General features: G+C 34.1%; 2 protein-coding genes across 2 annotated transcripts; both read right to left on the reverse strand.

Moving 5' to 3' along the window:
* Nucleotides 1-2,156: 2,156 nt before the first annotated feature.
* On the reverse strand, nt 2,157-2,652 carry LOC132795288 (uncharacterized). Its single transcript, XM_060805941.1, has one exon. It carries the CDS (start codon nt 2,650-2,652, stop codon nt 2,299-2,301), a length of 354 nt encoding a protein of 117 aa, XP_060661924.1. The 3' UTR covers nt 2,157-2,298.
* A 9-nt stretch (nt 2,653-2,661) lies between these two features.
* Nucleotides 2,662-27,966, reverse strand: LOC132795287 (uncharacterized). Its single transcript, XM_060805940.1, has 2 exons — nt 26,153-27,966; nt 2,662-2,765 (listed from the first exon to the last, which is right to left on the reverse strand). The coding sequence occupies exons 1-2, from the start codon at nt 27,749-27,751 to the stop codon at nt 2,682-2,684; spliced, it is 1,683 nt and encodes a 560-aa protein (XP_060661923.1). The 5' UTR covers nt 27,752-27,966; the 3' UTR covers nt 2,662-2,681.
* Between the last annotated feature and the right edge of the window lie 25 nt (nt 27,967-27,991).

A 27,991-nucleotide genomic window follows, 5' to 3' on the forward strand; every position in this document is an offset into this window, starting at 1 on the left:
GAAACGGCGGCTACAACGGATGTGTATTGAACGATTGATGCCAATTATGGCGCAAACAGTGGAGGAGTATGTAGATGATGGCTAGGGTTGGAGCGGTCCAAGAGGGGAACGAGGGGGCGTGGGGTTGCCATTTTTGGGACGTTGGCGCTAAATGAGCTTCAATTGCCAAATTGATGCAAACGAAATTGTTTAATAAAACATGCGAAGCGTCGGTCAAACAAAAAACTATTATATAAGCACCCCTCAACCCCCTCCACTCTACACAACCAGAGCGCGAGCGTGAGCGAGAGAGAGAGAGAGAGAGAGAGGCGCGCTTCTGTGGGCGCTTGCAAAGTGCGTAGCATTCTCCATTGACGTCGACGTTAAAATGTTTACATAAACTTGAATTCAATTTCAGTTGCAGAGGAAGCAGCGACAGCGACGTCGACTGCGGCAGAGGGCAGGCAAAAACAGCTCCACTCTCCACTCTCCCCAACCCCTCTCGCCACTGTTTAACGCCCACTCTGCCCTTTATTTTGTGCGGCGCGTGCTTCAATTAACACTTTTTACACAGCAGCAGCAGCAACAACAACAACAACAACTGCGCAACTTGCAACGAGTAGAAATTGTCATCGAGCTTTCATGTCAAACAAGCAACAACAAGTAATACTTATTTGTTGTTGCGGTTTTCTGTATTTTTTTTTTTTGTTTTACATACACAAGTGCTGCACACACAAAAAAAAAAACAATAATTAAAATAAGCAGACAAAATACCGAAAAAAAATACGAAAAAAAAACAACACGACGACTCGCGAAACGAAAATTGAAATTAAAAACTTTTTTTTGTTCAGCTTGTCTCTGCTTAATGTTATTCTTGTTTGTTGATGTTCTCGTTATTATTATTACTGTTATTGTTATTGTTATGTTTACTGTTTCTGTTTCTGTTTGTGTTTCGGTTTCGTTTTCGTGGTTTTGGCTTTTGCAGCTGTTGTTGGCGGCAGCGACGCGTGCCTCGCATTGGCTTCACAGAAGAATACAACGAACAAGGAAAAACAAACACCAACAACAACAACAAACAGTAAAGCAAAGAACTAAACTAAAACGTTGACTGCGACGTAGACAGAGACAGAGACGGAGACGTAGCCCAGCCGCACGCGATCGCTGCGAAAGCTCAACTGGTCTGGGGGGACACAGACACACAGAGACAGAGTCAGAGCCACCACCAAAACTGAGCAGTAGCAGCAGCAGCAACAGCAGCGACAGCGCAGTCGTCAATGGGTAGTGAAGCGCACAGCAATGTTGTTTTTGTATATTTTTGGAGTCCTACTAACTACGAACACGGCAACAGCAACAACAACAATACTATGTGTGTAGACGACTCTAGCTGATAACAGTCAAACAGAGCGACAGAGAAAGAAAGAGAGTGTGAATGGAGAGCAAGAGCAAGTGTGAGTGCAAGTGCGAGTACGAGCACGTGAGAGAGCGCAAAGTGAGAGAGTAATTACTTGCATGTGCGTGTGTGTGTGTGTGTCCGTGCAAGTATTAGATGGAAGGGCAAGTGCCAGACAGACACACGACACACGAACAAGACAATGGACATGGGAAGCTTCCATTAACAGTGCAAAGCTCATGCTGTCTGTGACGTATGCTGGAAGAGAGCACAAAGCGTGCATGTGCGAGAGCGCGTGTGCTAAAGGATAAGGCGTGTGCGAGAGAGAGAGAGCGAGAGAGTATCGTGTGCTCAGGAATGTTCTAGTGGAATGTGGGAAGCTGTGCGCAAAGCTGCAAACAGCGATTTATCACTTTTGAATGATGCGTTTGCTTTGTTATCTTGCATCTTTACACTCTCTCTCTCTCTCTCTGCTCGTTTTATTTTGTGTATTTGCATCAGAACTTTCCCTTGCTTCACATCTCGCCAATATGTATGTATTTAATTTTTATCACTTTACGCATGAGCTGCGCTCAATGGCGCGCTCTCTTGCTCTCGCTCTCGCGCGCGTCAACGTCGCATCATAACACGCCTGTGACGTCAATTGGCAACACCAACAACAACAGAAAGAGCAGCTTTCGGACCGGTCCAACAGTCCAATAATTCAATGTGACAACAGCTAAATAAAGCTGAAGCTGAGGCTGAGACTGAAGCCGAAGCCGAAGCTGAGCAGCTGAGAACCAAGCACAACATCAGCAGCTGGGAGACTTGGTCAAAGCTGTCAACTGTCAGCGCTTCGCTCTGCCTATCTCTGACACACACACACACACAAAAAGCTTTCGATCGATTTTAGTCGGGTTGCAAACCATGCGCAAGCTTTTCGCCTTCACCTACCTTCTTTTTTTTGCCGCTTCGGCTGCACTTATCACGTACAAATCGACGATGCCCAGCAAACAATCGTCGCAGCGACAAACGTCCTCGCCGAATGCCAACGAGCCGAGGCTGCTCGTTGAATCGAGTGAATCGGTGCGTCGCAGTCGGCTCACAATTGAGGCAGCGCCACCTGCCGCAACAGTTGTGCTCGCGGCGACCAGTGTGCCCAGCGCACTTGCACCGGAAGTGGCGGTGGCAACACCGGAAGTGCTGCTGCCTCCACCGGCAGCGGAAGCAGCTGCCTCAATTTTGCGTGCCAACAGCTGCTCCATGAGCGTGCGCGGACGCGACGAGGAGGGGAACAATGCCATGCCTCCGTCTTTTTCTTTTCTTCTTTATTTTAGTTTTTCTTATTTATTGCAAGTTTTTTGCTTAAGTCTTTCGTATTTGTAGCGTGCGTCTTCTTCTTATTTTGCAAACATACCTGCAAGGAGAGAAAGAGATGCATAGCATTAGCATTTCTGTTATCACAGCGGAGACAACGACAACGGTAAAAAAAGCTCAAACACAAAAAGCAGCGGCAAAAAAGCTCTGGCAACGACTAACGGCAGAAAATTGATGCAAGTCTTAGCTGTTTCGTGTTTTCATAATAATATAATATTATCGTATAAAATATTATTGTCTTAAGATTAAAATATATAAATTTAAATTTCAAATAACTACCTCAATTTTGTATAATTATAATATCATAATTTATATTTAATATTTAAGAATTTTTAATTTATTTTATTTTTAATTTGTTTAGTTGTCTAAATTGCTCTGGTAACGTTATAGCATTTAATTCTAAGGCTCATTTGAAATAATTAAATAAATATAAATATAAAATAAAATTAAATTAATAGCTACACTTAAAATAACAAAATAAATAAAAAAAGTATAATACCTAATTTAATTTATAAATAATAATAAATTAATAAAATTGTCTTCATCTTTGCCTAACTAAACTTTAATTATAAATCTAGCATAAATATGTACTATATTAAAGACGCTATCCAATAAAAATTTAAATTGAACCTTAATTAACTATTTATCTGAATGCTGTAAATAATTTCAGTATATGTTTTTTAAGCGCCTATAGAATTATCTTATAAAGCACCAAACCTAAATAAATCACGACTCTGAAAAATTCATCCGCAACATAAAAAAAAAAAATTAAACTAAGAAATAACTACATACATATATTCCACAAAAAAATGGTAATGGTACTATTTTGTAAACTAGCTTGTAAATAATTTTATTTTTTTTTTATAATTTTTAAAGTTTTTTTTAATTATTGAAATATTGAAAAACGTAATATAAAAGAAAATGTATCTATAAAATACACAGGAAGTCGACTAATTATTTAATAATCTAATCATCAGTAATAAATTTAAATTAAAATTAAAATTTCGCAATGGTTTCAAGTTTAGGTAAAAGCTTTTAAAATAATGGCTGTTTAACTTTTGGCAACTTCAAAGAAGTTTTTGTGTAAGAAGCTTTTAAAGAATGTGCGTCAAACTTTAATTAGTTTCTTTCCCTCACACTTATGAGACTGCCTTCAATGTTTCTATTCTTCTTCGTCTCTATCTCTCTCTCTCTCTCTCTCTCTCTCTCTCTCTTTGTCTCTATCTCTTTTTCACGCTGCCAATCATTTGTCCGCCTAAGAGATGCTTCTGCATGAGAAGATATCAAAGAATATGAAGCAAGCTTTAATTATGTTAGTTCTTTTCTTCCATATGAAAGTGTCTATGCGACTTTACACTCTCATTCTCTCATCTCTCTCTCTCTCTCTCTCTCGTTGCCTCTATCTCTTTTTGAGTGAATGCATTTCTTGTGTTTATCGCAATCTTAGCATCTATCAGTAGGACTGTCGTCTTGTTAAACTGCCTCAAATTGATGGCCCACAATTTGTTGTCTGTCGCAGCTTATCGCTAGCCAGCGGGGCGGGGGGGCGTGGTTATAATATATACTAGCCTATACTATATAGAGTGCTGCCATGGGCTGTAATCGCAGCTGATAAAAGTTTGTTGTTAATTAACATGAAAGTGCAATGCGAAGTCCTCAGTTGCAGAAGTTGCAGCAGTTGCAACAACTGTTGACCACTGTCAGTATCCAGTTGCAGTTGCAGTTGCCGCGTTGCTGCAAGTTGCAAGTTGCAAGTTGGCTGCGAAAACTCGTCCAAGCTGGCAACCAAACTGGCTGCAAACTCCTTGGCCAGGCGTTTATTTGCTGTTGTTGTTTTTTGTTTGTTTGAATGCTGAATGTTGGCATCGTTTGCAGTCGTCGTCATATCGCCGCATTTATGCGCACATAAAAGTCAAATAATAGATCCAAAAGATACTTTGCCAGCAGCGCAACTCGTTGCAGACGGACGGACAGACAGACAGACGGACGGACGGACAGACGGACGGAGTCAGTTGTTGTTGTTGTTGTTAGTCGAATGATTTATATGTAAGTGAACTGCAAAAGATTCGTTGTTGCTCTCATACTCTGACCATAAGATGAACCACACAATTCAATCGAGCTCATCACTTCACTCTGATCACACAACGATCGTAATTGCATTTGCTTATTCTTAGCGTAGATCGTAAATCATTTGCTAAGCTGATCTTTAATCTAAATTGCAAATTAAACTAATTTGTTCTTAGCTGCAAATCTGTGCAAGCACACTTTGAATGATCTTCGAGTCAGCTCAAGTGCGCTTTAAGCCTATTTCTTAGCTGACTTTGATAAACGAGTACAATTTAAATTTAGTTACTGCAATCACTTTTTTGTGGAATTAAATGGAAAAGAGTCTGGGGCGATCTGTTGGTGATTCGATTTATACTTTTTTGTTTCCTTTTTTTTGAGAACTTGTTGCAGAGTACAACTGAAGTTTTTGGAGTAGATCATTTTGCATTTCTAGAGATCAATTTGTTATTTGTTCGAGTAGCTAAACGAATTTTAAGAATTTAAATTTCTATTTGAAGTTCTTGAATGATCTTCGACTTTTAATAAACGAGACTAATTTTCAATTTAGACAGTGCGATCAGTTTTTTGTGGGATTGAGTTGAAAAGATGCTGAGGCGATCTGTTGGCGATTCGATTTATACTTTCTCGTTTACTTTTTTTTAAGAACTTGTTGCAGAGTTGAAGTGAAGTTTCAGGAGTAGATTATTTGCAATTTCTAGAGATCAATTTGTTAATCATTCGAGTAGCTAAAAGAATTTTGGGAATTGCAATTTCTATTTGACCTTTGATTTATATATGTATTTTGTTTGTTATTTCTTGAATTTCTAAACGCATTTATGAATTTACATTTTCATTTAAACTTCGATTTATAAATGATTTTTTTAATCTTTTTTACTTATTTGGGATTGTAGATCGGAATGTAGATCACATTGTTTATGTTGCTAAAAGAATTTTAGATATGCGAACTTCTATTTGATTGTGAAGTGTAGATTAATTTGATAATGTTTGCTAAAGGAATTTTAGAAATTTTAATTTCTGTTTCCACTTTTATAATGTCGAGATGTCTGAAGATCAAAACTGATCACGTATGTTTTTTTAGTCTATTTATGAATTCTAAGAGTAGATTTCATTGTTATTAATTAACTCAAAACCTAGCAATTGTATGATAAACTTATAACGAAGTGATCGTGGCTTTAGTTTTAACTTTAAACACAATGGATATTAAATAAATATATAAATACTTTTAGTATAAACTTAAAGAATACAAAATAAATAATCAAAAATATATAAATATATAATAATATAAATACTTTTAGTAAAAGCGTATAGAATACTGAACAAATATTCAAGAAAAATGATCAATCGATCAATTTGTAAGATTTGTAAGAGCAACTTATAAAACAATATAAATACTTGTAGTATAAGCTTAAAGAATACAAAATAAATAATTAAATAATCAATCAATCAGCTTAAAGAAAATGTAATAAATAATCAAAGAAATAGAAATGATCGAACGATCAATTTGTAAGATTTGTAAGAGCAACTTGAAGTCGGTTTTGGCAATAAATTTGAGTTTGGTTTCTTATTGCAGTTGTTGTAATTGAAGTCGTTGTTGTTGTTGTTGGTGGTGGTGGTTAAGCCAACTGTCTTGTACTTTTATGGTCGGTCGTCTTATCAATAATTTATGTCAGATTATACCGTTATGTCACAATAAATTAAAGTTGGCAACTTATTTTCCCGGCTGCGCGTTGCGTTCGCTTCAATTCAATTTTTCGTTTTTTATTATGGCCAAATCTGTCAGTTTAGTGGCGCATTTGGAAAATGGGGAAAATTGAACGGCTAACCAGTAAAGTGCAGACTCATTCCTCCTCCCCCCTCTTTGCTCTTCTCTGGAGGGAGTCTCATATATGTATGTGCATATGTGTATTTATTTTGTGCGGCGGCAAATTTCACTGTCACGCCTCGTTTTCAATTAACTTGTTGGCGACCGCTGGCCAGGCCGATAAATCAAATGACGCCGCCGCCAGCAGCAGCAGGCAGCTCACAGCTTGCAACGTGCAACGTGCAACGTGCAACGTGCAACCCACAAGACTTGTGGCATCTCTGTGGCTCTAGGCTAGTCTCCACCTCCATCTTCTTCTTCTACTCCGTTTTTTTTTTTGCATTTTGATTTATGAAGATCGCTTCATTTGGACGCCGCTTCAGCTGCTGTTGCACGCAGCCATGTCAAAGTTTATCGCCGCCGTTGCGATGATTAATGTGGCAACTGCCGCTGCTGCCCACTGTATCCACCTCGCTGTCTGGATAAGCTGCCATAAATGCGCAACTGCAACTCTGCAACTCTGCAAGTCTGCCACAGCAGCCTCTCTGTTTATGGTAGTTGGCCAGTTGGCCAAGTTGGCAAGGGTCAAAACGTTTGCGTTTGCCTCGTAACAACAACAACAACAACAACAACTACAAAATGCATCGCAAACCTGTATCGTGCACTTAGAAATGTATCTTATTGAGCTATAAGTATCTTAAGTCTGCAAGTCGAGGCATTTGCCACACGCAGCTTCAAGAGTGGAGTATATATAACTACTTTATATAGAAACATGAAAGATGTGTATTGACAGCCACTAAGGAAAGGGAAAAGAAAATTAATAAAACATCTAAAAAGTGTAGATAGTCTTAGAGTATGAAATAGTTGAGCTCAACTATCAACGCTTAGTTTAAAAAGTACGAGTTAGGAGGCTGAAAATTGTACTTCAAAAGCAGTCTAGAGACTAAGAGATTCAGATAACTAGGACTGAACTATCTACGCTTTACTTTAGAAGGTGAGAACTAGGATGCTTACGGAACAACTTGATTAATATAGACATAATATAAATTGAATATAGAGTGAAAAGTTGTAAAATATGAAGATTGAGGCAATCAAACTTTAGCGCTAGAATATAAGATGAATGTATGCAAAATTACCAAAGCGGTAAGGGCTGGGAGGCTGAAAATTGCACTTCAGAAGCAGTCTAGAGACTAAGAAATTCAGATAACTAGGACTGAACTATCAACGCTTCACTTTAGAAGGTGAGAACTAGGATGCTTACGGGACAAATTGATTAATATAGACACAATATAGAGTGAAAAGTTGTAGGAGATGAAGATTGAGTCAATGAAACTTTATCGCTAGAATATAAGATGAATGTATGCAAAGTTACTAAAGCGGCAAGAGCTGGGAGGCTGCAAATTGTACTTCTAAATAAGACTAGAGACTAAGAATTTAAGATCTTTCCCTGATACAAGCTATACACATAACTACAACTCAACTATCTAGGCTTAGCTTAAAAAGGTAAAAGCTAGGAGGCTCACTTACAACTTGATTAAAGTTAGACACAAAATAAATTGAATATAGGGTAAGAAATTTTAAAAGATAAAGATTCAATCAATGAAAATAGCGCTACGATATAAGATTATTATATCTAAAGTTACCAAAACGGTATAAGCTAGGTGGCTGTAAATTGTACTTCGCAAGCAGACTAGAGACTAAAAGATGAAGATTGCTACTCAATATAATCTATATTTATAACTACGACTCAACTATGTACGCGTAGCATAAAAAGGTAAGAGCTAAGAGGCTGGCGGAACAAGTTGATTATAGTTAGACAAAAAATAATCAGTCAATGAATCAATAGCGCAATAATATAAGTTTAATCTATGAAAAGTTACCAAAACGGTAAGAGCTGGAAGGCTGTGAATGTTGCAGAACAAGCTAGCTAACTTAGATATACAGCAAATTGGGTATATACTATTTAATTTAATTGATCTTTTCATAGGAAGCTATTTGTCTTAACTGATCAGTCAACGTACAACTGAAAAGGTAAGAGCTAGGAGGCTGAAAATTTAACTCATCATCAAAAATGGAGTAGTAGATTTGTAATTGTATATTAATCCATATATATAAAATTTTTTTCCTGACTGATTAATCTACTGACTGAACTTTCAAATTGTAAGAGCAAGGAGGCTGATACAAAATAAATTGAGTATATAAAGTACTATATAGTGAAAAAGATTAAGATTGAATTGATTAAGATTCAATCCATAGCAAGTTATTTGTCCTGATTAATCTGTTAAAGCATAGCTCAAGCGGTAGAAGCTAGGAGGCTGCCAACTTTAGCACAAGACAAATAGTACTTTTATAATAGTAAGTTTCTAATATATTGTATGATTCTAATTATAATATATTTCTAATATTTCGCATTTAAAGTTACTGATTTACTCACTGAACTTTCAAATGGTAAGAGCAAGGAGGCTGCAAAGCTTAACATAGATAAAATAGAAGATTTATAATGGTATATTTCTAAAATAAGTTTTACATAACAAGTTGTTTATACTGAGTGAATGATCTCTTAAAACTGTAAGAGCAAGGAGGCTGCAATATTTGAAGTCTAGTGAGATTGAGGTATTTATAATATACATACAAAAACATTAGATTATATTATCAGGAAAAAAATTAGCAGACACTGACGATACATCTTTCAAATGATTAAAGATATAGAATGACTTAGGTAACATAACGACTAATGTAAAATGTATTTCATAAATGAAACCTATAACAAAAAATGAACAAATTTTAAAACAAACAAAGTATCTTTAAGTTTAAGATGAGTATCATTTATTGCTATCTATCTTCGCAACAATACAAAGTATCTTATTAGCTCTAAATCGTTTGCTTAGTTTTTGAATACAATCATTCGATACGCAGATAAGTGAAAAGTATCTGTGAGCTGCATAATTCTATGCGCAATATTTGAATCACTGAGACTAAATGCAGTTAAAAAACCTCTTGCTGTCACGCCTCTTCGTATTAATTACCAAGTTGTTGGCAAGTGTTATGCGAGAATGCAATAAAAAGCACTTAGAAAATGTCATTAAATTAAGTATCTGACGGGTGTCAACAAAGTATCTTTCGCATACAAAACTGTCAATTTCGCAATGAAATTTGCCATATTGAAAGCATTTCAATTGCATTTAAATGCAACTGTTTTAGTTTTATGAATTGTAAATGCTACTCGCAAGAGAAGCAAAAACAAAATAACATAAATAAATAAAGTATCTTTTGCATATAAAACTGTTTTATGGAATTGCAAGTGCACTTAAGTAAAAAGGCAGCAGCAACAGCAACAGCAACGAAAATAGGCATTGAATGCTATAAAATGCGTCTTTTGAATGCCAAGTAATAGATGGCCGTAAAAAAGTATCTCGGCCTGTTTGACAGAGTATCTAATGGATGTGAAAAAGTATTGGCGTTTGCGGCGCAAAAACAAAAAAACACAACACCAACAACAACAAACAAAAATGAAAAACAACAGCGCAAAAAAATGGTAAGTTTTAATTAACAAGCCGCGTCGCAAAATCAACAAAATCAATTTGGTGCCGCAACGCAAAGAAAACCAAACAACAACAATAACAACAACGAAAGCAAAACAAAAACAAAACTTTACCGATAACTTTGACTATTTATTTTTGATACTCACTGTTTGCGGCTGCTGCTGTTTCTTTTTTTTTATTCTTTTTTTTTTGTTTTTGCAATTTCACACCAAGCAATTATGCTGCGGGACCACAATAAAAAAAAGAGTGCTTAATAACGAATTGTTTTTTGTTTGTTTGTGTGCTGCGTTGCAAATGCAGGCTTTGCGTGACGGGGCGGGAGTTTTTGGGAGGGGAACCCGAAGAACAACGACAGCGAAGACACAACGATGACGCGTTCGCGTGGCTAGCCGAACACTGCTTGTTGACTTTGGCACAGCGCACGATCGACTGAACAACGCGCGACGCCGACAGCGCCAAGCAAAGCTCCCAAGCTTTTCGCCGCTGTCGCTGTCGTTGCCCGAGGCCGAGGAGCCGAAGTGCCCGAAGTGACGAGGAGTCGTCGCCAAAAAAAAAAAAAAAACGAAGCTCCAATCACAGCCGAAGTGCTGGCTACCTTTTTGCTATTGCTTTGTGCTTTTGCACTGTGTGCGTCTGTGTTTGTTTTGCCTGCTGTCTTTGTCTTTTGTTTTGCTTTTGCGCGACGTCGTCACGACGTCGTTAATCCTAGGCAGCATAAATCAACAACAACAACAAGAGCAACAAGCAGACGAAGACAACATGATGGAATAATGGCGCTGATTGAAACATGAAAAGCCAAGCGACAAAACTAAACTGTCCACACACAACAAACAGCAAAGAGCGCAATCCTCTTGCGTTTGTTGTTGTTTTTATTTTTGTTAATCTCACCTCACACGTTCGATCCTCAAAACAAGGCTGCTAATTGCGACAAGGCAAATTGCCGGTCTGCATTTGATTTGCATAATGTGTGACAGGGACGAACATACATACATAGATATACAGTAATGTGTCGCTAATTGCACACGCAACTTTTGTACTGAGTATTGAGTACAAAAATCAATTCTTGGGCTCTTTTGTACATTATTTGCCGATAAGTTAAGTTACAAGAGTAAGCATTTTATTGATATTTTTAAATGTGTAATGAAATGCAATGCGCTTAAATGAAACGTTTCTTATGCAAAAATTAGATAATTTAATATTTATTATTGTCATATTTCATGCAAAATTAGCAAGCTATGGTTTCTAATAATTACCAATTTGCACTTAAATGCAATGCATTTCATTTAACAGCTCTCAAGAAATATAAATAAATGCCTCAAAGTTTTAAGAGTGCTATTATATGTAAAGCATGGCAATTAACTAAGTATAATAAACATAAATTGCGAAAGATTTCCAAATTTGAAATTAAGTGCAATGCGTTTAAGTGTAAGACTTAAAATATTTAGCGCTGAAAAAATCATCTTACGATCAACATTAACAAAATCTTCGAATGCTTCTAGAATGATTTAATAATTCGAAATATGCACTTAGATGCAATGCATTTAAGTTAAAAGCTTATTTTTATGACAATACAAATATACAAAAACAATTAACGACAAACTACAACAACATCTAATTTTCGAAAGACTTAAGAATGATTCAATAATTGGATATGTGCACTTATAAGCAATACATTTAAGTTAAATTCGGTTTTTTTTCCCATGATTGTAGTTGCAAAAGACATACACAAAAACATCTTATGATCAACTACAACAAAATATTATCATCGAGTGATTTAGTAATGATTCAATAATTCGAAATATGCACTTATATGCAATGCGTTTAAGTTAAAAGCTTATTTTTATGACATGCAGGTGTCATTATCGACAATATACGTATACAAAAACCTCTTACGACCAACTACAACATAATCTGATCTTTGAATGCCTTAAGAATGATTCAAAAATTGGAAATGTGCAAATAGATGCAATGCATTTAAGTTAACAATACAAATATACAAAAACAATTTACGACAAACTACAACAACATCTTATCTTCGAAAGCCTTAAGAATGATTCAATAATTGGATATGTGCACTTATAAGCAATGCATTTAAGTCAAATTCAGTTTTATTTCTATTATTGCAGATGCAAATTTTCATTTTCACATACAGGTGTCGTTATCGACAATGTACATATACAAAAACCTCTTACGACCAACTACAACATAATCTGATCTTTGAATGCCTTAAGAATGATTCAATAATTGAAAATGTGCAAATAGATGCAATGCATTTAAGTTAAATTCAGCTTGTTCTTCTATTTTTGCAGTTGCAAATGAAATACAGGTGTCATTATCGACATTATACTGTACTATAGTATTGCAGAGACACAGACAAAGTTCCGTTTGCCAAATGCAAATTGGCTTTGGCCTAATCTTGAGCTGGCGATCAGCCAGGCCAGGCCAGGCCAAGCAAAGCAAAGCGAAGCGAGGCTAGGCTAGGCCAAGTCAGGCACAGGCCAGCAACTTTATGACAGGCTCTGGCGGCTGTCACAATATTTGTACGCTATTAATTGCCCACTTGACGCCTGGCTTCAGAGTCTGCCCCATGGCACACACAGACTTCGCTTAAGTGTTTTATGAAGTCAGGCAGATGGGGCAGCCCGATAAGCTGCAGACATAGCAGAGAGTGTGGGGCGAGAGAGAGAAAGAGAGAGAGAGGGGGAAGAGAGAGAGCAAGAGTTGGGGCACATAGCTCATAGCTGTCATAGATATCGACTGTCGACTCGCAAAAACAAAATGTATACAATATTTTTTTTATTTATTTATTTTTGGGTTGAGGAAATTGATCTATTACCAATAGATACGACATATTGGGGTATCTATCTAAATTGCAAGTACACTTGGCGGGGCAATCGAAGCCACTCTTGTTCTCCATTCGAATCAGATACGTTTGCTATCTTATCTCCACGCTTTTATTTCATTCCTTTTCAACTTTTTTTTTTTGGCTATTTCTGAACTTGTTCCCAATACACGTACGTAGTAGAACATTACGTGTATCGTCGTACAATGCGTACAAGGCTTCTCAATTATCTGTTCTATCAAATTATTCTGCGTCTCTTCCACTTTTCTAAACACAAACTCTCGAGGCCGTGCCACAAAACTACGCTTAGGCACGAAGAGGGATCTTGTTGCAGTTACAGCGCATCTTTCAGATACTCTTTCTTTTAAAGTCAAACATAAAAAAATAATAATGTTGAAGTAATTATCATGAAGCAAGATTTAAGTGCTATTGAAATAAACAATTTAGTATCAAACAAAAAGAAAAAAAGAACAGAATTTAATAAATATATTTCATTTCATGTTTAATACGAAACATTTTAAGGTTCATTAGAAAATGAAGAAAATATAATAAAAATTAAGAAATTATAAAAAACTATACAAATTCAAAACATTTTTAAGTTCATTAAGGCCTTCAATTAGACTTTAAAAAATATAAAAAACTATACTTAGTTAAGAGATGAACGAAAATGGATTTCAGGGATTTGAGAAAGACAAATACTTGAATTTCAATTTAAGAAAATATTCAATCTTAAAGAATATTTAATTGGAAAATAGATTTGAGGATTTTAAAGTTATAATTCTGCAAATATTAAAGAAAATAACAAAAAATGGGAATATTTTATTCGAAAATTGTTTTGTGGATTTAAAAAAAGCAAAAAAATCTAAAATTTCTATAATTCTGCCAATCTTAAAGAAAATAAAAGAAATTGTGAATATTTCGTTGGAATGAAAATAGTTTTAAGAAATTTAAATAAAGACAAATTCCCCTTTAAAATACATATATAAAAATATGTCTTGGACTTTTTTTTAAGCTAACGGAAATAAAAGAAAATATTGGAAGGTTTTAAAAATTGACTTAAATTTACGTCTCTATTTATATTTTATTATTATAATCTATCTATTATAATATTATCTTTAATTCTTCATTCATTATTATAATCTATTTATCTTTTATTCTTCACTCATTATTATAATCTATCTTTCATTTATTATTAAATACCTACAATTTTAAAAATTACATGATATTCTATAAAATATAGTATTTATTGTAAATAAATAACAATTGTTTTACAAAGAAAGAAAGAGTAATTCAATGTGGTCTTGTTTCCCATGTCGATTCTAACAAATATTGTGTCCCCACTCAACTGGCGCCCAACTGGCAAAAGATCTCTTTGAAACTGAGGAACACGTTGCATTTCCTGTGTTGCATTTCCCTTCCCCCCCCTAAGTTTGCCCGCCTGTCGCAGTGTTTGTTTGCGACATGCCACAAAATGTTGTCGCCATAATTTCCCGTTTACACTGCAAGAAAAACAAGTTACGCCTAAGTAACTGCTATTGTTTGCTCAATGATCACAGATCAATCATTGAGTTTTATGGCACGAAAAGCTTACCGCAGAGTTTATGTGGCGTTAGCACATAAATAACATTGACAGTGGGCGCTAGTTACACACACACACACACACACACACACACACACACACACACTTATATACTCGTATTTTATCGTTAAGTTACTGTTGTAACACTTACTTATCTACTTTATGTGTGGTGGACATTGCAAGAAATGTCAATCATTAAAAGGTTGATAGCTAAATTACAATAGCAGCAGTCAGTTTAGAAGTAGTTATAGCTGAAAAACTGTGATGATAGTCTCCAGTTATAATTATAGCAGTAACAGTTACTAATTATTACATTAGTAATAATAGTTACTTAGTAGCAGTTAGCGCAATACAATTTTAATTTTTGCTCCTTTAAGAATTATTTCAGTAGCATTTACTTCTATAAAAGTTGCTTCTATAACTGTGACTTATGTAATAATTACTTTCGCAACAGTTACTTCATTTAACAGCTACTTTTGTAGGTGTTACTTCTATTAAAATTAATTCGCAGTTGTGCTTGTAACTTTTAATATTTTCACGGTTACTCCTATTGCACTTATTTTTGTAACCGTTACATTTGAAATGAAATGTATTGTATTAAATGTTTCTCTTTATTAATGGTCACTTCTTTTATCTGCTTTTTATTTTAACAATTACTTCAGTGACAGTTCCTCATGTTACTTAGTAACACTTACTTATGAAGCAATTACTTTTGTAAAAATTCCTTCTAAAACAGTTATTTTTGGAACGTTTACCTATGTTACTTTTGTAATAACTACTCTTTTAGAATTCATTTCTTAATAGTTACTTCTGTAACTGTTACTTTTCTTGTACAGTATTTTTGAAGCTTTTATTGTTCAAATAGTTACCTTTGTAACAGTTATTTTTATAAGAGACTTCTTTTTAACAGTTACTTAAGCAGTTACTTGTGTAACAGTTATGTATGTACATAAGTAACTACTATGTATCTGTTACCTTTAAAACTATTACTTTTTAACAAATACTTGTCTAAAAGTTACTTCTGTAACAGTTACTTTCATAAAAGTTCACTTATGTACCCAAAACATTCATAACCGTTTCCTCTATATCAGTTACTCCTTTAACAATTGCTTTTATAATCGTTACTATTATATCTGTTACGTATTCAACAGTTACTTTTGCATCAGTTTCTTATGTGGCAGTTACTTTTTTTTACCAGTTACTTATGAATCAGTTACTTTTTAACAGTTATTTACGTATCAGTTACTTATTAAGAGTTACCATTTAACAACTACTTATGAAAAAGGGACTTCTGTTACTACTATTTTTAAAATAGTTACCCTAGTTACAGTTCCTTCTTTAACAATTACTTTTATAATCGTTACTATTATATCTGTAACGTATTCAAGAGTTACTTTTGCAACAATTTCTTAACAGTTACTTTTGTAACAGTTACTTAGGTAGCAGTTACTTGTGTAACAGATACTTGTGTAATAGTTACTTAAGTATCAGTTACTTTTGTAACTGGTACTTTTTAACAATTACTTGTCTAAAAGTTATATCAGTAACTGTTACTTTTACTTAAGGTCACTTATGTACCCTTAACTTCTATAACAGTTTCCTCTGTAGCAGTTACTCCTTTAACAATTGCTTTTATAGTGTGTCTTTTATGCATTTAACAGCTACTTTTCCAACATCTTCTTACATATCAGTTACTTATTTAACTGATAAATGAGTAGCAGTTACTACTTTAACACTTAAATAAGTGGCAGTTACTTTTGAACATTTATTTATGTAGCAGAGACTTTTTAAGAGTTACAATTTAACAACCACTATTGAAAAGGGACTTCTGTTACAACTATTTTTAAAATAATTACCCTAGTAACAGTTACTCCTTTAACAATTACTTTTATAATCTTTACTAATATATCTGTTACGTAATCAGCAGTTACTTTTGCAGCAGTTTTTTATGTAGCAGTTTATTTTTTTTAACAGTTACTTAAGAAGCAGTTACTTTTAAAAAGTAACTCTTTAAAAAGTTACTTTTGTAACTATTATTTTAATAATAGTCACCTCTGTAACAGTTCCTCCATTAACAATTACTTTTGTAATCGTTACTATTATATCTACCTTTGGAGTAGTTGCTTTGGCCAGCAGCAATAAGTGTTTTGCAGTGTATGGAGCATTCAAGCCACTGACAGAGCTGTGGCAGATAGCGGGCATGTGTGTTGCATGCACCTACCTTAGTGCAGCAGCAGAGAGCGAGTGTGCGAGTTGTTGTCGTGTTTGGGTGTCGCACGACAGGCGACATAACCTTTAAGGCAATCGGAGCAGCGAGTGCAACTGCAACAAGAGTGGCATAGTTGGTTGCTTTGCCACTTTGTTGCTGCTGCTGCTGCTGCTTGCAACAAGGCGGCCGCAAGAATGACAATAATGCTGCTGGCAATCGGCACGCAAACTCCCAAAGGAGGCAGACGTTGCCACAAAAACAACTCCTCTACACTCCACGTTTAGCACTCGGATTGCATTTGATCTGCCGTCGGCAGCAACAACAACAAACTGCAACTGCAACTGCCACTTGAAGTGCTACTGCAATTGTAACTGCAACAGCAGCGAAAAGCACTCGACTTTGATTTACTGAATATTGCAGAACGAAAAAAAAAAAACAAAACGAAACAAAATTCGTAACGAGACATCTAGACGTCTAGCTGACGACAAAATGCTCTAAAGTATAAGTAAGCCTTTAATTTAATCCTCAAATTTAACAACTACAACTTAAAGAACATAGAATAAAAGAAATAATAAAGTAAAGCATTGAATCATTAGCGAAATAGTGAAATAATACAAACAGCTGAATTGTTCCTTTCCCCTGGGAAGCAGACAATTCAGCTGAAAGCTTTTGAACCAAGGAACGAGATTTGAGCTTAACAACCATTAAATCAATTAATTCTTAAAGTAAGCTATAGCTATATGCAGTAACTTTAATTAAACTTTAAAGCATGTTTGAATATTACATAAATAAATAACTAATATTGACATAGCAGACATCTATCAATAAAATCACTCATTAAAAGTACTCAAAGAGTAAATTATTTATAAACCGATCTAACAATAAGTGAAGTGTCAATATTTACATGAAAAATATAGAAAATTTGATTAAACAATAACTATTTTCAGTTCCACATCAATAAAAATAAACAACGTAAATAAAAAATAGAGTGAAATGTGGTTAAGTAATAAATATATATAAAAAAGGGAAATTTTTAGTTGCGTATAATAAGAAAATAAACCACGACGAATATTTACAAAAATCTAAATGCGATATGAAGAATGCGGTTGAAAATTATAAATACTGAAAATAACACTTAGGATTGCGTCAATAGAAAAAGTGGTTTTATTTAAATAAATTATATTAGTACTAAAAATGGGCTTTCAAAGAAAAAATAGTTACAAAAATAACACTGAATATTGCGTCAATGGAAAAAGTGGTCATTTAAAAATAAATTCATAATTGCGTCAAATGAGAAAAGATTATTTTAAAAAAAATAATAATAATAATACTGAAGATTGTATGTTTAAAAAAAAAGTTAAGATTGCGTCAATAAAGAAGTGGTGATTTAAAAAAAATATATTAATACAAAGAATTGCTTTAAACAAAAAAATAGTTACAAAAATAATGATGAAGATTGCGTCAATAGAAAATGTGGTTGTTTAAAAAAAATTAATAACACTAAAGATTGCGTCAAGTGAGAAAAGGTTATTTAAAGACAAAATTATAACGCTGTGTTAAAAAAAAAACTCTTAAAAGTGCGTCAATAGAAAAAAGGTTATATAAAAAATATTATTATTATTATTAGTACTAAGAATTGCTTTAAAAGAAAAAATAATTACAAAAATAACACTGAGGATTGCGTCAAGTGAGAAAAGGTTATTAAAAAAAATAATAATAATAGCAGAGAAGATTGAGTGTTTAAAAAAAATATATTAATACTAAGAATTGCTTAAAAAAATTACAAAAATAACGATGAAGATTGCGTCAATAGAAAATTTGGTTGCTTAAAAAAAAAATAATAACACTAAGGATTGCGTCAAGTGAGAAAAGGTTATTTAAAAAAAAATTAATAATACAGAAGAGTGCGTCAATGAAAAAAATAGTTAATTGAATATAATTATAATTATATAATATGCCGACAAGCGTCGAATATTAATAGCAAAGGTCAGTGGAGCTATTTTTTTTTTTTGAGTGATTGTTGCACATGCAGCTCGAGTTAGTCGCTATGCTCTGGAGGTTGGGTATCAACAACAGCAACAACAACATTAACAACAACAACAACTAAAAAGCGACAAGAGCAAATGACGCAAATCGCGCTTCGTGAATACCCAACACAGTTCTTTCTTTTTTTCCTGTTGCTGTTTGCCTTATGCTACTCTTGACTTGCGGTTTATATATATGTATAAATAATTATATATATGTACTTATGTATATATTTTTTTATTTATATTTGTTGGTTTTTTTGTGGCTTACAAGCAACGCCCGCTCGATCATGTAATTGCTTTGACGATCACACGGTGGCCGTTGATGGGTCGCATGACGTCAACGGAAGTTGCCGCCGGCGTCGCAGTCGCAGTCGCCGCAGACGCTGACGCCGACGCAGTCTATTGTTGTCTAAAGCCGAGACTGTGGGAGAGCGAGAGAGAGTGAGAGAGATGGAGTCTGATCCATTCGACTCAATCGATTTCTCGCGCCATTTGCAGGCGTCATAATTCCACCCCCAACTGGCGTCAATCGCCGCTGGCAGCGACGTTGACGTCGAAGTCGACGTCGACTGCGAACAGCGAACAGCGCGGCAGCTAAAGCGACGGCAGCGACGCTGGCTGCTGATTAGATATGAGCCAGAGAGAGAGAGAGAGCGAGACGGCAAGAATTGCTGTCACAACTCTATGAGCTGCTCAACAACTGACGGATGGAAGAATGGATGGATGGATGGCCGCGACAATCTGTCATATAAACGAGACAACAACAACAACAACAATGAGTAGACAACAACAACAACAACAACAACAACAACAATGAGTAGACAACACACCATTCAATCATAATACAACTCGTAATGCTTCAAACATTATGCGAATCATCATCGTCATCGTCATCATCGTCATCATCATCAACGATTAACGTCAAGCAGCAAATTATCAAAACGTGAAAGATGCAGCCATAGATAATATTAAGTAGTTCCATTTATCAGACATCAATAAATCTATATATAATACTTCGTCTAATTCATTTCAAGATCTGCCTAATCAAAGACTTGTATATTGCTCTTAAGTTAACACGATTAATTAAGTGTGCTGTTGATAGAAATCTAATTTCGAATTTTAGTTTCATTCTTTATGAAGTTCATCATAAACTTATATAATTTAATTTTCTTAAAAAATGTTGACAGAATTCTAATTTCGAAATTTTAGTTTCATTCTTTATGAACTTCATCATAAACTTATATAATTTAATTTCCTTAAAAACTGTTGATAGAAATCGAATCTCGAAATTTTAGTTTCATTCATTATAAACTTATTTAATTTAATTTCCTTAAAAACTGTTGATAGAAATCGAATTTTGAAATTTTGTTATAACTTCTAGATTTATTGAGTGTTAGAAATTAAAAATGTACATAATTTAATATATTTGCAAAATTTATAAAATTTTAGTTTCATTATTTTTCGAACTTTATCATAAACTTATTTGATTTAATTGCCTTAAAAACTGTGTGAGATGAAAACTCTTGATAAAAATCCAATTTTTAAAATTTTTTGCTTGTAATTATTAACTTAATGAAATGTAAAATAATAATAAGAATTTTAGTTTTCGATATTTTGTTATACACTTATAGAATTATTAAGGATAATCTAATTTCTAAATTTTGTTTGTAGTTATTAACTTCATAAAATGTGAAAAATCGAATATATATATATATTTTTTTAGATGTGTAGATTTATAAAATTTTAATTTGATTTTTGAAGAACTTCATTCTAAACTTATTTACTTTAAATATTGAAATCCAATTGATATATTTTGTTTGCAATTATTAACTTTTTGAAATGTTATATAATAAAAAGAATATTTTTTTTTTAATTTTGTCGTATACTTAAAGATTTGTAAGTGTTGGATATCCATAATATATATATTTTTATATATTTGAAAGTTTTACATTAATTCTTGAAGAACATCATCAGAAACTCATTTATTTTAATTTCATTAAATATTAAAATCTAATATTTTATTTGTAGTTATTAACTTTATAAAATGTTAAAAGTCTAATAATCTATATTTATTTACTTCTAGATTTATCAAATTTTAGTTTCATTCTTTCTTGAACTTCATTATAAACTTGGTTAATTTAATTTCTTTAATTGAAATCTAATTTCAAAATTTTGATTGTCATTAACTTTATAATATATATAAAGAATCAAATATATATATATTTCCATATACTCGTAGATTTATCAAATTTTCATTTCGCAATTATTTCTTTATCAATTCATTCTTGACAAATTTCATGATAAACTTGTTTAATTTCATTTCCTCATAAATTAAGTGTAAGATGCAAGCTATTGTTAGAAATCTAATTTATATATTTAGAAATCTAATAAATAGTATAGACACACATATATATTTATTCTTTTTTTTATATGCTTTTATCAAGTTTCAATTTGTAAATTATTTCGCCTGAAACTTATCAATTTTTTTTTTTGCTGATAAGCTTCATAATCAACTTGTTTAATTTAATTTCCTTGCCAATTAAGTGTTAAATGAAATCTAATATATATATTTTTGTATATCGTAAATTTATCAAATTTCTTTTGAAATAATGAAAAAACCGGCGAAATTATTTTGAATGAAACTTATCAATTTATTATAGATAACTTAATTTCCTTATAAATTAAGATATCGATTATTTTTTCATGTTAGATTTTTCGAAATTAAATTATATATTTTTTATTTGGAAATAAATTTTTATAAATTTTTATATATTTTTATTTGTAAATTTGGGTTATTAAATTTATGTTGATGTCTAGAAGCTCCAAAAATAGTTTATTTATTTGTATTATTTATTTTTTTTTTTAGAAAGAAATTAATTTATTTATATATTAAATTAGTAAATTTATGTTAAAGTTTGGAAGTGAAGTGGTTTAGGAAATTTTTGTTTAGAAACTCAAAAATTTACTTCATTCAATCAAAAAAAATATCTGAAGATATATGTTAATATATTATAAGTTTATATAGTATGTACTTTGTAAAAAAAAATTATCGTGAATATATAAAAAATATATTATGAAACAATATAAAAAGTTTGAACAACTTTAAAAAGTATTTTTCTTAAAAATTGTAAGAATTTGTAAAGAAAGAATCGTAAATATATAAAAAAAAAAGATTTATTATGAAATTTGTAAATATTAAAGTAAAGTAAACAAACCACAACAAAGATATTGTAATTCTTAGTAAAGTTGAAGATATATCAGCTATATACACACATATTTATTTTGTCATATTTGTGTATTTTCTGATATCAGTTTTCTTTGACAACTGCTGCGCTTTAAAATACGAGCAAAGTTCAAAGCAGCAGATAAATATTTTCTTATAAACAATATTAAATAACAACTTTAAGCTTGATGACGCTAAGGAATGAAAAAGTTGTGAAAATATGAAAGATTTGAAAATGCGAATAATCCAAGAGTATTTGAATTTCGTTGTGTGAAATTTGTTTATCGGACATGTTATTGTTTTTCTTGTTGTTGTTATTGCTGTTGTTTATTGTTTTGCTGTTGTTGTTGCTGTTGTTGTTGTGTGTTTTTATTTGGCTTGTGTTGTTGTAAAGTTTTATGGCCTTGGGCCTGGCAAGTCAGACCCAAGATTTGCCATTATTAATGACCGGAGCCTCAAGTCATAAGCTCCAGTGACGTCACAACGAACGTTGCGACACCCACACAAGCAAAGCGCGCGCGTGAGCGAGAGAGAGAGAGAGAGAGAGAGAGGGGGAAGCGAGAGAGAGAGAGAGAGAGACAACAAGGGTTATCTTAAGTAATCGTCGTATGAGTTTTCTATGAAACCCACGCCGCAATCTCGAGACAGCTTCTCCAAAATGGAATGCAAAAAGCGTCGCGATCATCTCCCTCCCTCCCCTCTCTCTCTCTCTTGCTCCTTCTCCCTCTCTCTTTCTTAGGATACCAGGAAATAAAAGATGCAGATACTGATATCACAGTTGGATCATAAATCAGACCACTTGATGAGATCGTAAACAACAACGAACAACAGATGATCATGAAAGAATTTCATGCTAAATCGCATTACTGGGAAATTTTCCATTTCGATTGAAAACGCGGAAAACTCTTTTCTATCTTATCGTACAAGTTTTCCAACCAAAGAATAATAATAATAATAATAATAATCATGCTACATATGGCATAAATATATGACAGAAATACAATATCAAAAAATACTCGTAACAAGCAAAGCGAGCCAAAGATATAATATATGACATTGGATTGTGATAAGCGTAACTAGTTCACTCGCAGCTCTCTCACAGATATAGTTTACTATGCCACACACTTTAAGTGTACTATACTATAATACTATTCTATATGGCTTAAGGAATGCGCTTTCAAAATTGATTTGCTTTCTAAGCCAGCGACACGCAGCGCTCAAAAGAAACGTGTTCCGAGTTCTAACACGTCAAAATGATGAAATTGCCAAGGGAAAAGGCGTAAACTACAGAAAATTACTCAGTTACTCATTGTGTATACTATATAGTATAGTATGGAACTCTCGAATATTATCACTGAGCTATATAAAGATTCCTATGAAATAGAATTGAATAGTTTGAAATATATTCAAATAGTTTTAATTTCACAAATTTCGTTATGTTAAATTATTTACTTTCCTTTATTTTCTATTATGGATATTATCTAAAAAATCATATACTCATATCATATCATAAATCATATATAATATGGAACTCTCGAATATTATCACTAAGCTATATAAAGATTCTTATGAAATAGAAGTGAATAGTTTGAAATATTTTCAAATAGCTTTACTAACGATATTTGTGTTAAATTATTTAGTTTCCTTTATTTTCTATTATGGATATTATCTAAAAAATCATATACTCATATCATATGATAAATCATATATCATATGTAACTCTCGAATATTATCACTATTGCTATATTAAGATTCCTATGAAATAGAATTGAATAGTTTGAAATATTTTCAAAAAGTTTTACTAACGAAATTTGTGTTAAATTTATTAGTTTCCTTTATTTTCTATTATGGATATTATCTAATAAATCATATACTATATTGATATGGAGAATAGTAAAGCAAAGTCTATAACAATTATTTAATGTTAGGCATATATCGCAAAACTAAACAAGCTTAAAGCTTTACTGTCATGACTAAAAATAATAAATTTTGCTAATGACTGCTAAAAAGGCATTAAATATATAGCTTTAAAATAGATTATCTCAACTAAACAATCTAACATTATTATTCATAAATCATTGATAGGTAGTTCCGTTAGTATTATACTATATTATTATATTATCCTATATATCTAATATTTTTTTATTTTTCAATATTTTAAAATACCTTTAAAAAAGATTAGCTCAACTAAACAATCTATTATTATCAATGCTACGGAATTTCATGAGAATTATACTAGACAAAATATACTATATCTTATCTTTTTTATATTTATATATATATATATATATATATATATATATATATTTCAAAATTCGTTAAATATACTTTTAAACTAAACAATCTATTAATAGTATATATTATTATTCTTACTATCATTACATCTCCAAATTCTCTAAATATAGCTAGCTTAGCATCTAGTATACTAGATAAAATATATCTTATCTTTTTTTGTTTTGAATATTTCAAAATTCGTTAAATATACTTTTAAATTAGCTGAACTAAACAATATATTAATATTATATTATTATATTTCCAAATTCTTTAAAAATAGCTTTAAAATAGATTAGCTCAACCAAACAATCTGTTATTATTATTATTATTCATAAATTAATCAAAGCGAATTCCATTAGAGAATTATACAACTTTTCTATGCATTGAACCTTCGAGAAATGCGTTAAATATAGCTAATTTTTTATTCATTTTCAATACTTTAAAATTCTTGAAATGCTATTAAAAAGATTATCTGAACTAAACAATCTATTATTATTATTAAAGGAAATTCCATAAATATTATACAACTTTCCTTCTAGAAATGCGTCAAATGAAATATATCTAATCTTTTTTATTTTTCAATATTTCAAAATTCTTTAATAGATTAGCCAAACTAAACAATCTATTATTATTATTCATAAATCAAAGCTAGGGAATTCCGTTAGTATTATAGATAGTTAAAATATATCTAATCTTTTTTCAATATTTCAAAATTCTAATATAACCAGCTTTACTGAGCTTTAGATATAGTACGATGCGTTAGCTTTTGAAATAATTTGAACCATTTTTGATTTATAGCCAAAGCAAATAATTGCAATTGAACTCGTAAAACCGAGTTCTGAGCGATTTCTATATGGTTTTTATGTTTGGAATTCCTAAAACAAATTTCGTGCGTAAGTTGCAATTTGTGAATTTGCTGTTTATGCACGTACTATGAAATAGTAATTCCCCGGGGCCCATTAAAAAAGAACTGGGGAGAGCATTACATAAAAATACAAAAACAAAAATGGTGCGATACAGATACCAGACGCCATAGAGAATAGTATATAACATATACCAAATGCACACATACGTATATATCGTCTGGTATCAAACGATAAGCGGAATGTGCGTAGTCGTAATATATCGCTATATACATATATATGGGGAGGGGGAAGAGACGAGACGAGTCTCTGTTGCACAATGGTGTGTGATAAATATTTATATTATGATTTTGTTTTTTTTTTTTATTGTTTATATGCAATGCCAGTTGTGTTTTATTTACCTAACAAATAGTTGGCTCTCGTATATAGTGGGGTATATATACAATATAGTATATATATCTATAATACAATATACGGTTAATCACTGAGATAAGCTCGCTGATAGATAACACACAGCACCGTTTTATCAGCACCACCCAATTTCCACATCATCATTTTTTTGTCGTCGCCCGCCGAGTCATAAGATACAAACAGGGATGGAGAGGGGAAGGGGGAAGGGGGGGTGGCAAGGCAGGTTGGTCTGCTGTTTGCCTTGCGGCATAACGGAATCTCATTTGGCGATAAGATAAGCGCACAAATTAATTAGCCTCACAGCACAATTTCCACAAAACACAAAAAAAAAATAAAAATAAAAATTAAGTAAAGAATGTGGCAGATATAAGGTATATATATATATATATGTATATACTTGTATAATCTAGACGTAGTTTAAATTAAACAACAAAAAAAAAATACGTATATTAATAATAGTAATTGTAATAATACACACGGCTCTGTGTCTTTGTCTTTTAAGCTTAATTGAGATTTCCTATATAATTTGTGACTTGCTGTCGCTGCCGCTGCCACTGCCGCTGCCGCTGCTGACGTCGCTGCCGCCTACCTTCTTCAAGCCTTCGCCAAGCTGCGTGGCAGCCAAAAGCTCGCTCAGCTGTCGCTCCTTTTCCCGTTCCACTTCCAGTTGCCTTACTCTCTCACGTTCTCTCTCACTCTCCACCACCTCCACCTCCGCTAGCGCTGCGGCCAACTCATCGCAGTCAACGTCGTCCTCTTCCACTTCCACTTCTTCTTCATCCTCTTCTTCGTAGTCACCGCCGCTGCTGCTGTGACTCGATTTGCGTGCGAGAGCAACGCGAACGCCGTTCACAATGCATTCGCCGCCATCGAGGGCGGAAATCGTTGAGCCGCAGTAATACAGATTGCTGCAGCTGCTCGCTGCGCTCACATCCGACTGAGCTTCATCCTTGGCGCCGACGCCGCTGCCGGCGCCCGCGGCGGCAGCACTCGCTTCCAGCGAACAGCGACGCTGACCGCGTGAGCGTTGCAGGCGAAAATACTCCATTTCCTCCATGCTAATCCCGCATGCGGTTATATCATCTGAATAATCCGATACGACGACCGATGGTGTGCGCACATACCGCACCCCGCTTACCACGCCCCCACCAACGCCGCCCAATTCACTCAGGCAGCTCTGTGTGGACTCGCGACGCGACTGCGCAGCCACCACACGTTCCTCCAGCAGCACTTTGCTTGGCACTCCCCCCGCTGTGGTTGTTGTTGTGATTATTCCAGTTGCGATTGCGATTTGTGTTGTGGGTGAGTTGAGCGGTGAATCGGGCAAAGCGGTTGGCTCCGCTAGCGGTAATAAAGCCGGGCGCAACGGCAAATCGGTAACGGTTAAAGTCATGCGTCGCTGCTGCGGCGCTGTCGGCGGCGAGACTTCCACTTCGTCCACTTCCAAGCCGAGTGCCGAATCGCTGCTGGCGCTTCGTGTCACCTTCGGCTTGTTGGTGCCGATGCCGATGCCGATTCCGATCGCATTCGGCGATTGCGCATCGCATTCGTTGTCGCTGCTGCAGGGACTCAAGCCGCCGGCATTGCATCCCTCATCGGAGTTGGCAGCACTGTTTAGTGTTGTTGTTGTTGTGGTTATTGGTTTTAATTGCTGTTGCGACTGCTGCACAATCATGGTTTGAAACTTGGCAATCAGCTGTTGTGTGCGTGTATCAGCTTTAGTTTGGCTTGCGTTTTCGCTCTGTTGTTGTTGTTGTTTTGGTTGATGCTGCTGATATTCGTTGAAATCCTTAAAGAAGGCAGCGCGCAATTGCGCCTTGTGCTCTGCCAGTTGACGCTGACGTTCGCAAGCTTTTGTTGTTGTTGCTGCTGCTGCTTCGTCTTCTTGTTGTTCTTCTTTTGGTTCTTCTTGATCTGCTTCTGCTTCTCTTGTTGTCTCTTTGAGGCGTGCGCCACGCTTCGGTGCTCTCTGATAACTAAAAGTCGTTGGCGCTGCGGTCGCGCATTTATTTTGAGCGTTAACCGTTGTCAGCGTCGCTGCTGCTGCTTCTGATGCGCGCTGCGCTGGCGACGCCGGCGTCGCCGTCATTATCTTGAGCATGAAATCAGTTTCGCTTGCGTTTGCGTTTACATTTCTATTTTGCTGCGTTTCGTTTGCGTTTTCGACTTTTTCGCGTCGCGCACTCATCGCGCAGTCGGCGTCGACGTCGCCGTTGCCGTTCACAAAACTTGCGTGCTATATTTATTTTGTTTTTTTATTCTGTTTTTGTTGTTTCTTCAACAAAACGCGTCCGCGCACTTTTCACAATTCAAATGACACCTGCCGCTGCCGTCGCTTAACTGTCGCTTTGGCTGTAAACTCGGTCTCCAGCTGCGACAGCGACGCAGACGGCGACGCTGGCCGCGACGCTAGCAGTGAGTGATGCTG

Source organism: Drosophila nasuta, chromosome X, assembly GCF_023558535.2.
Source record: "Drosophila nasuta strain 15112-1781.00 chromosome X, ASM2355853v1, whole genome shotgun sequence".
NCBI lineage: Eukaryota > Metazoa > Arthropoda > Insecta > Diptera > Drosophilidae > Drosophila > Drosophila nasuta.

Excerpts from the sequence above, each read along its gene's own strand:
- LOC132795288 (XM_060805941.1), bottom strand. The coding sequence starts at position 2,652 with ATGGCATTGTTCCCCTCCTCGTCGCGTCCGCGCACGCTCATGGAGCAG.
- LOC132795287 (XM_060805940.1), bottom strand. The coding sequence starts at position 27,751 with ATGAGTGCGCGACGCGAAAAAGTCGAAAACGCAAACGAAACGCAGCAA. Across the intron at positions 2,766-26,152 it reads TTGGCGAAGGCTTGAAGAAG|GTATGTTTGCAAAATAAGAA; the intron begins GTAGGCGGCAGC and ends CTCTCCTTGCAG.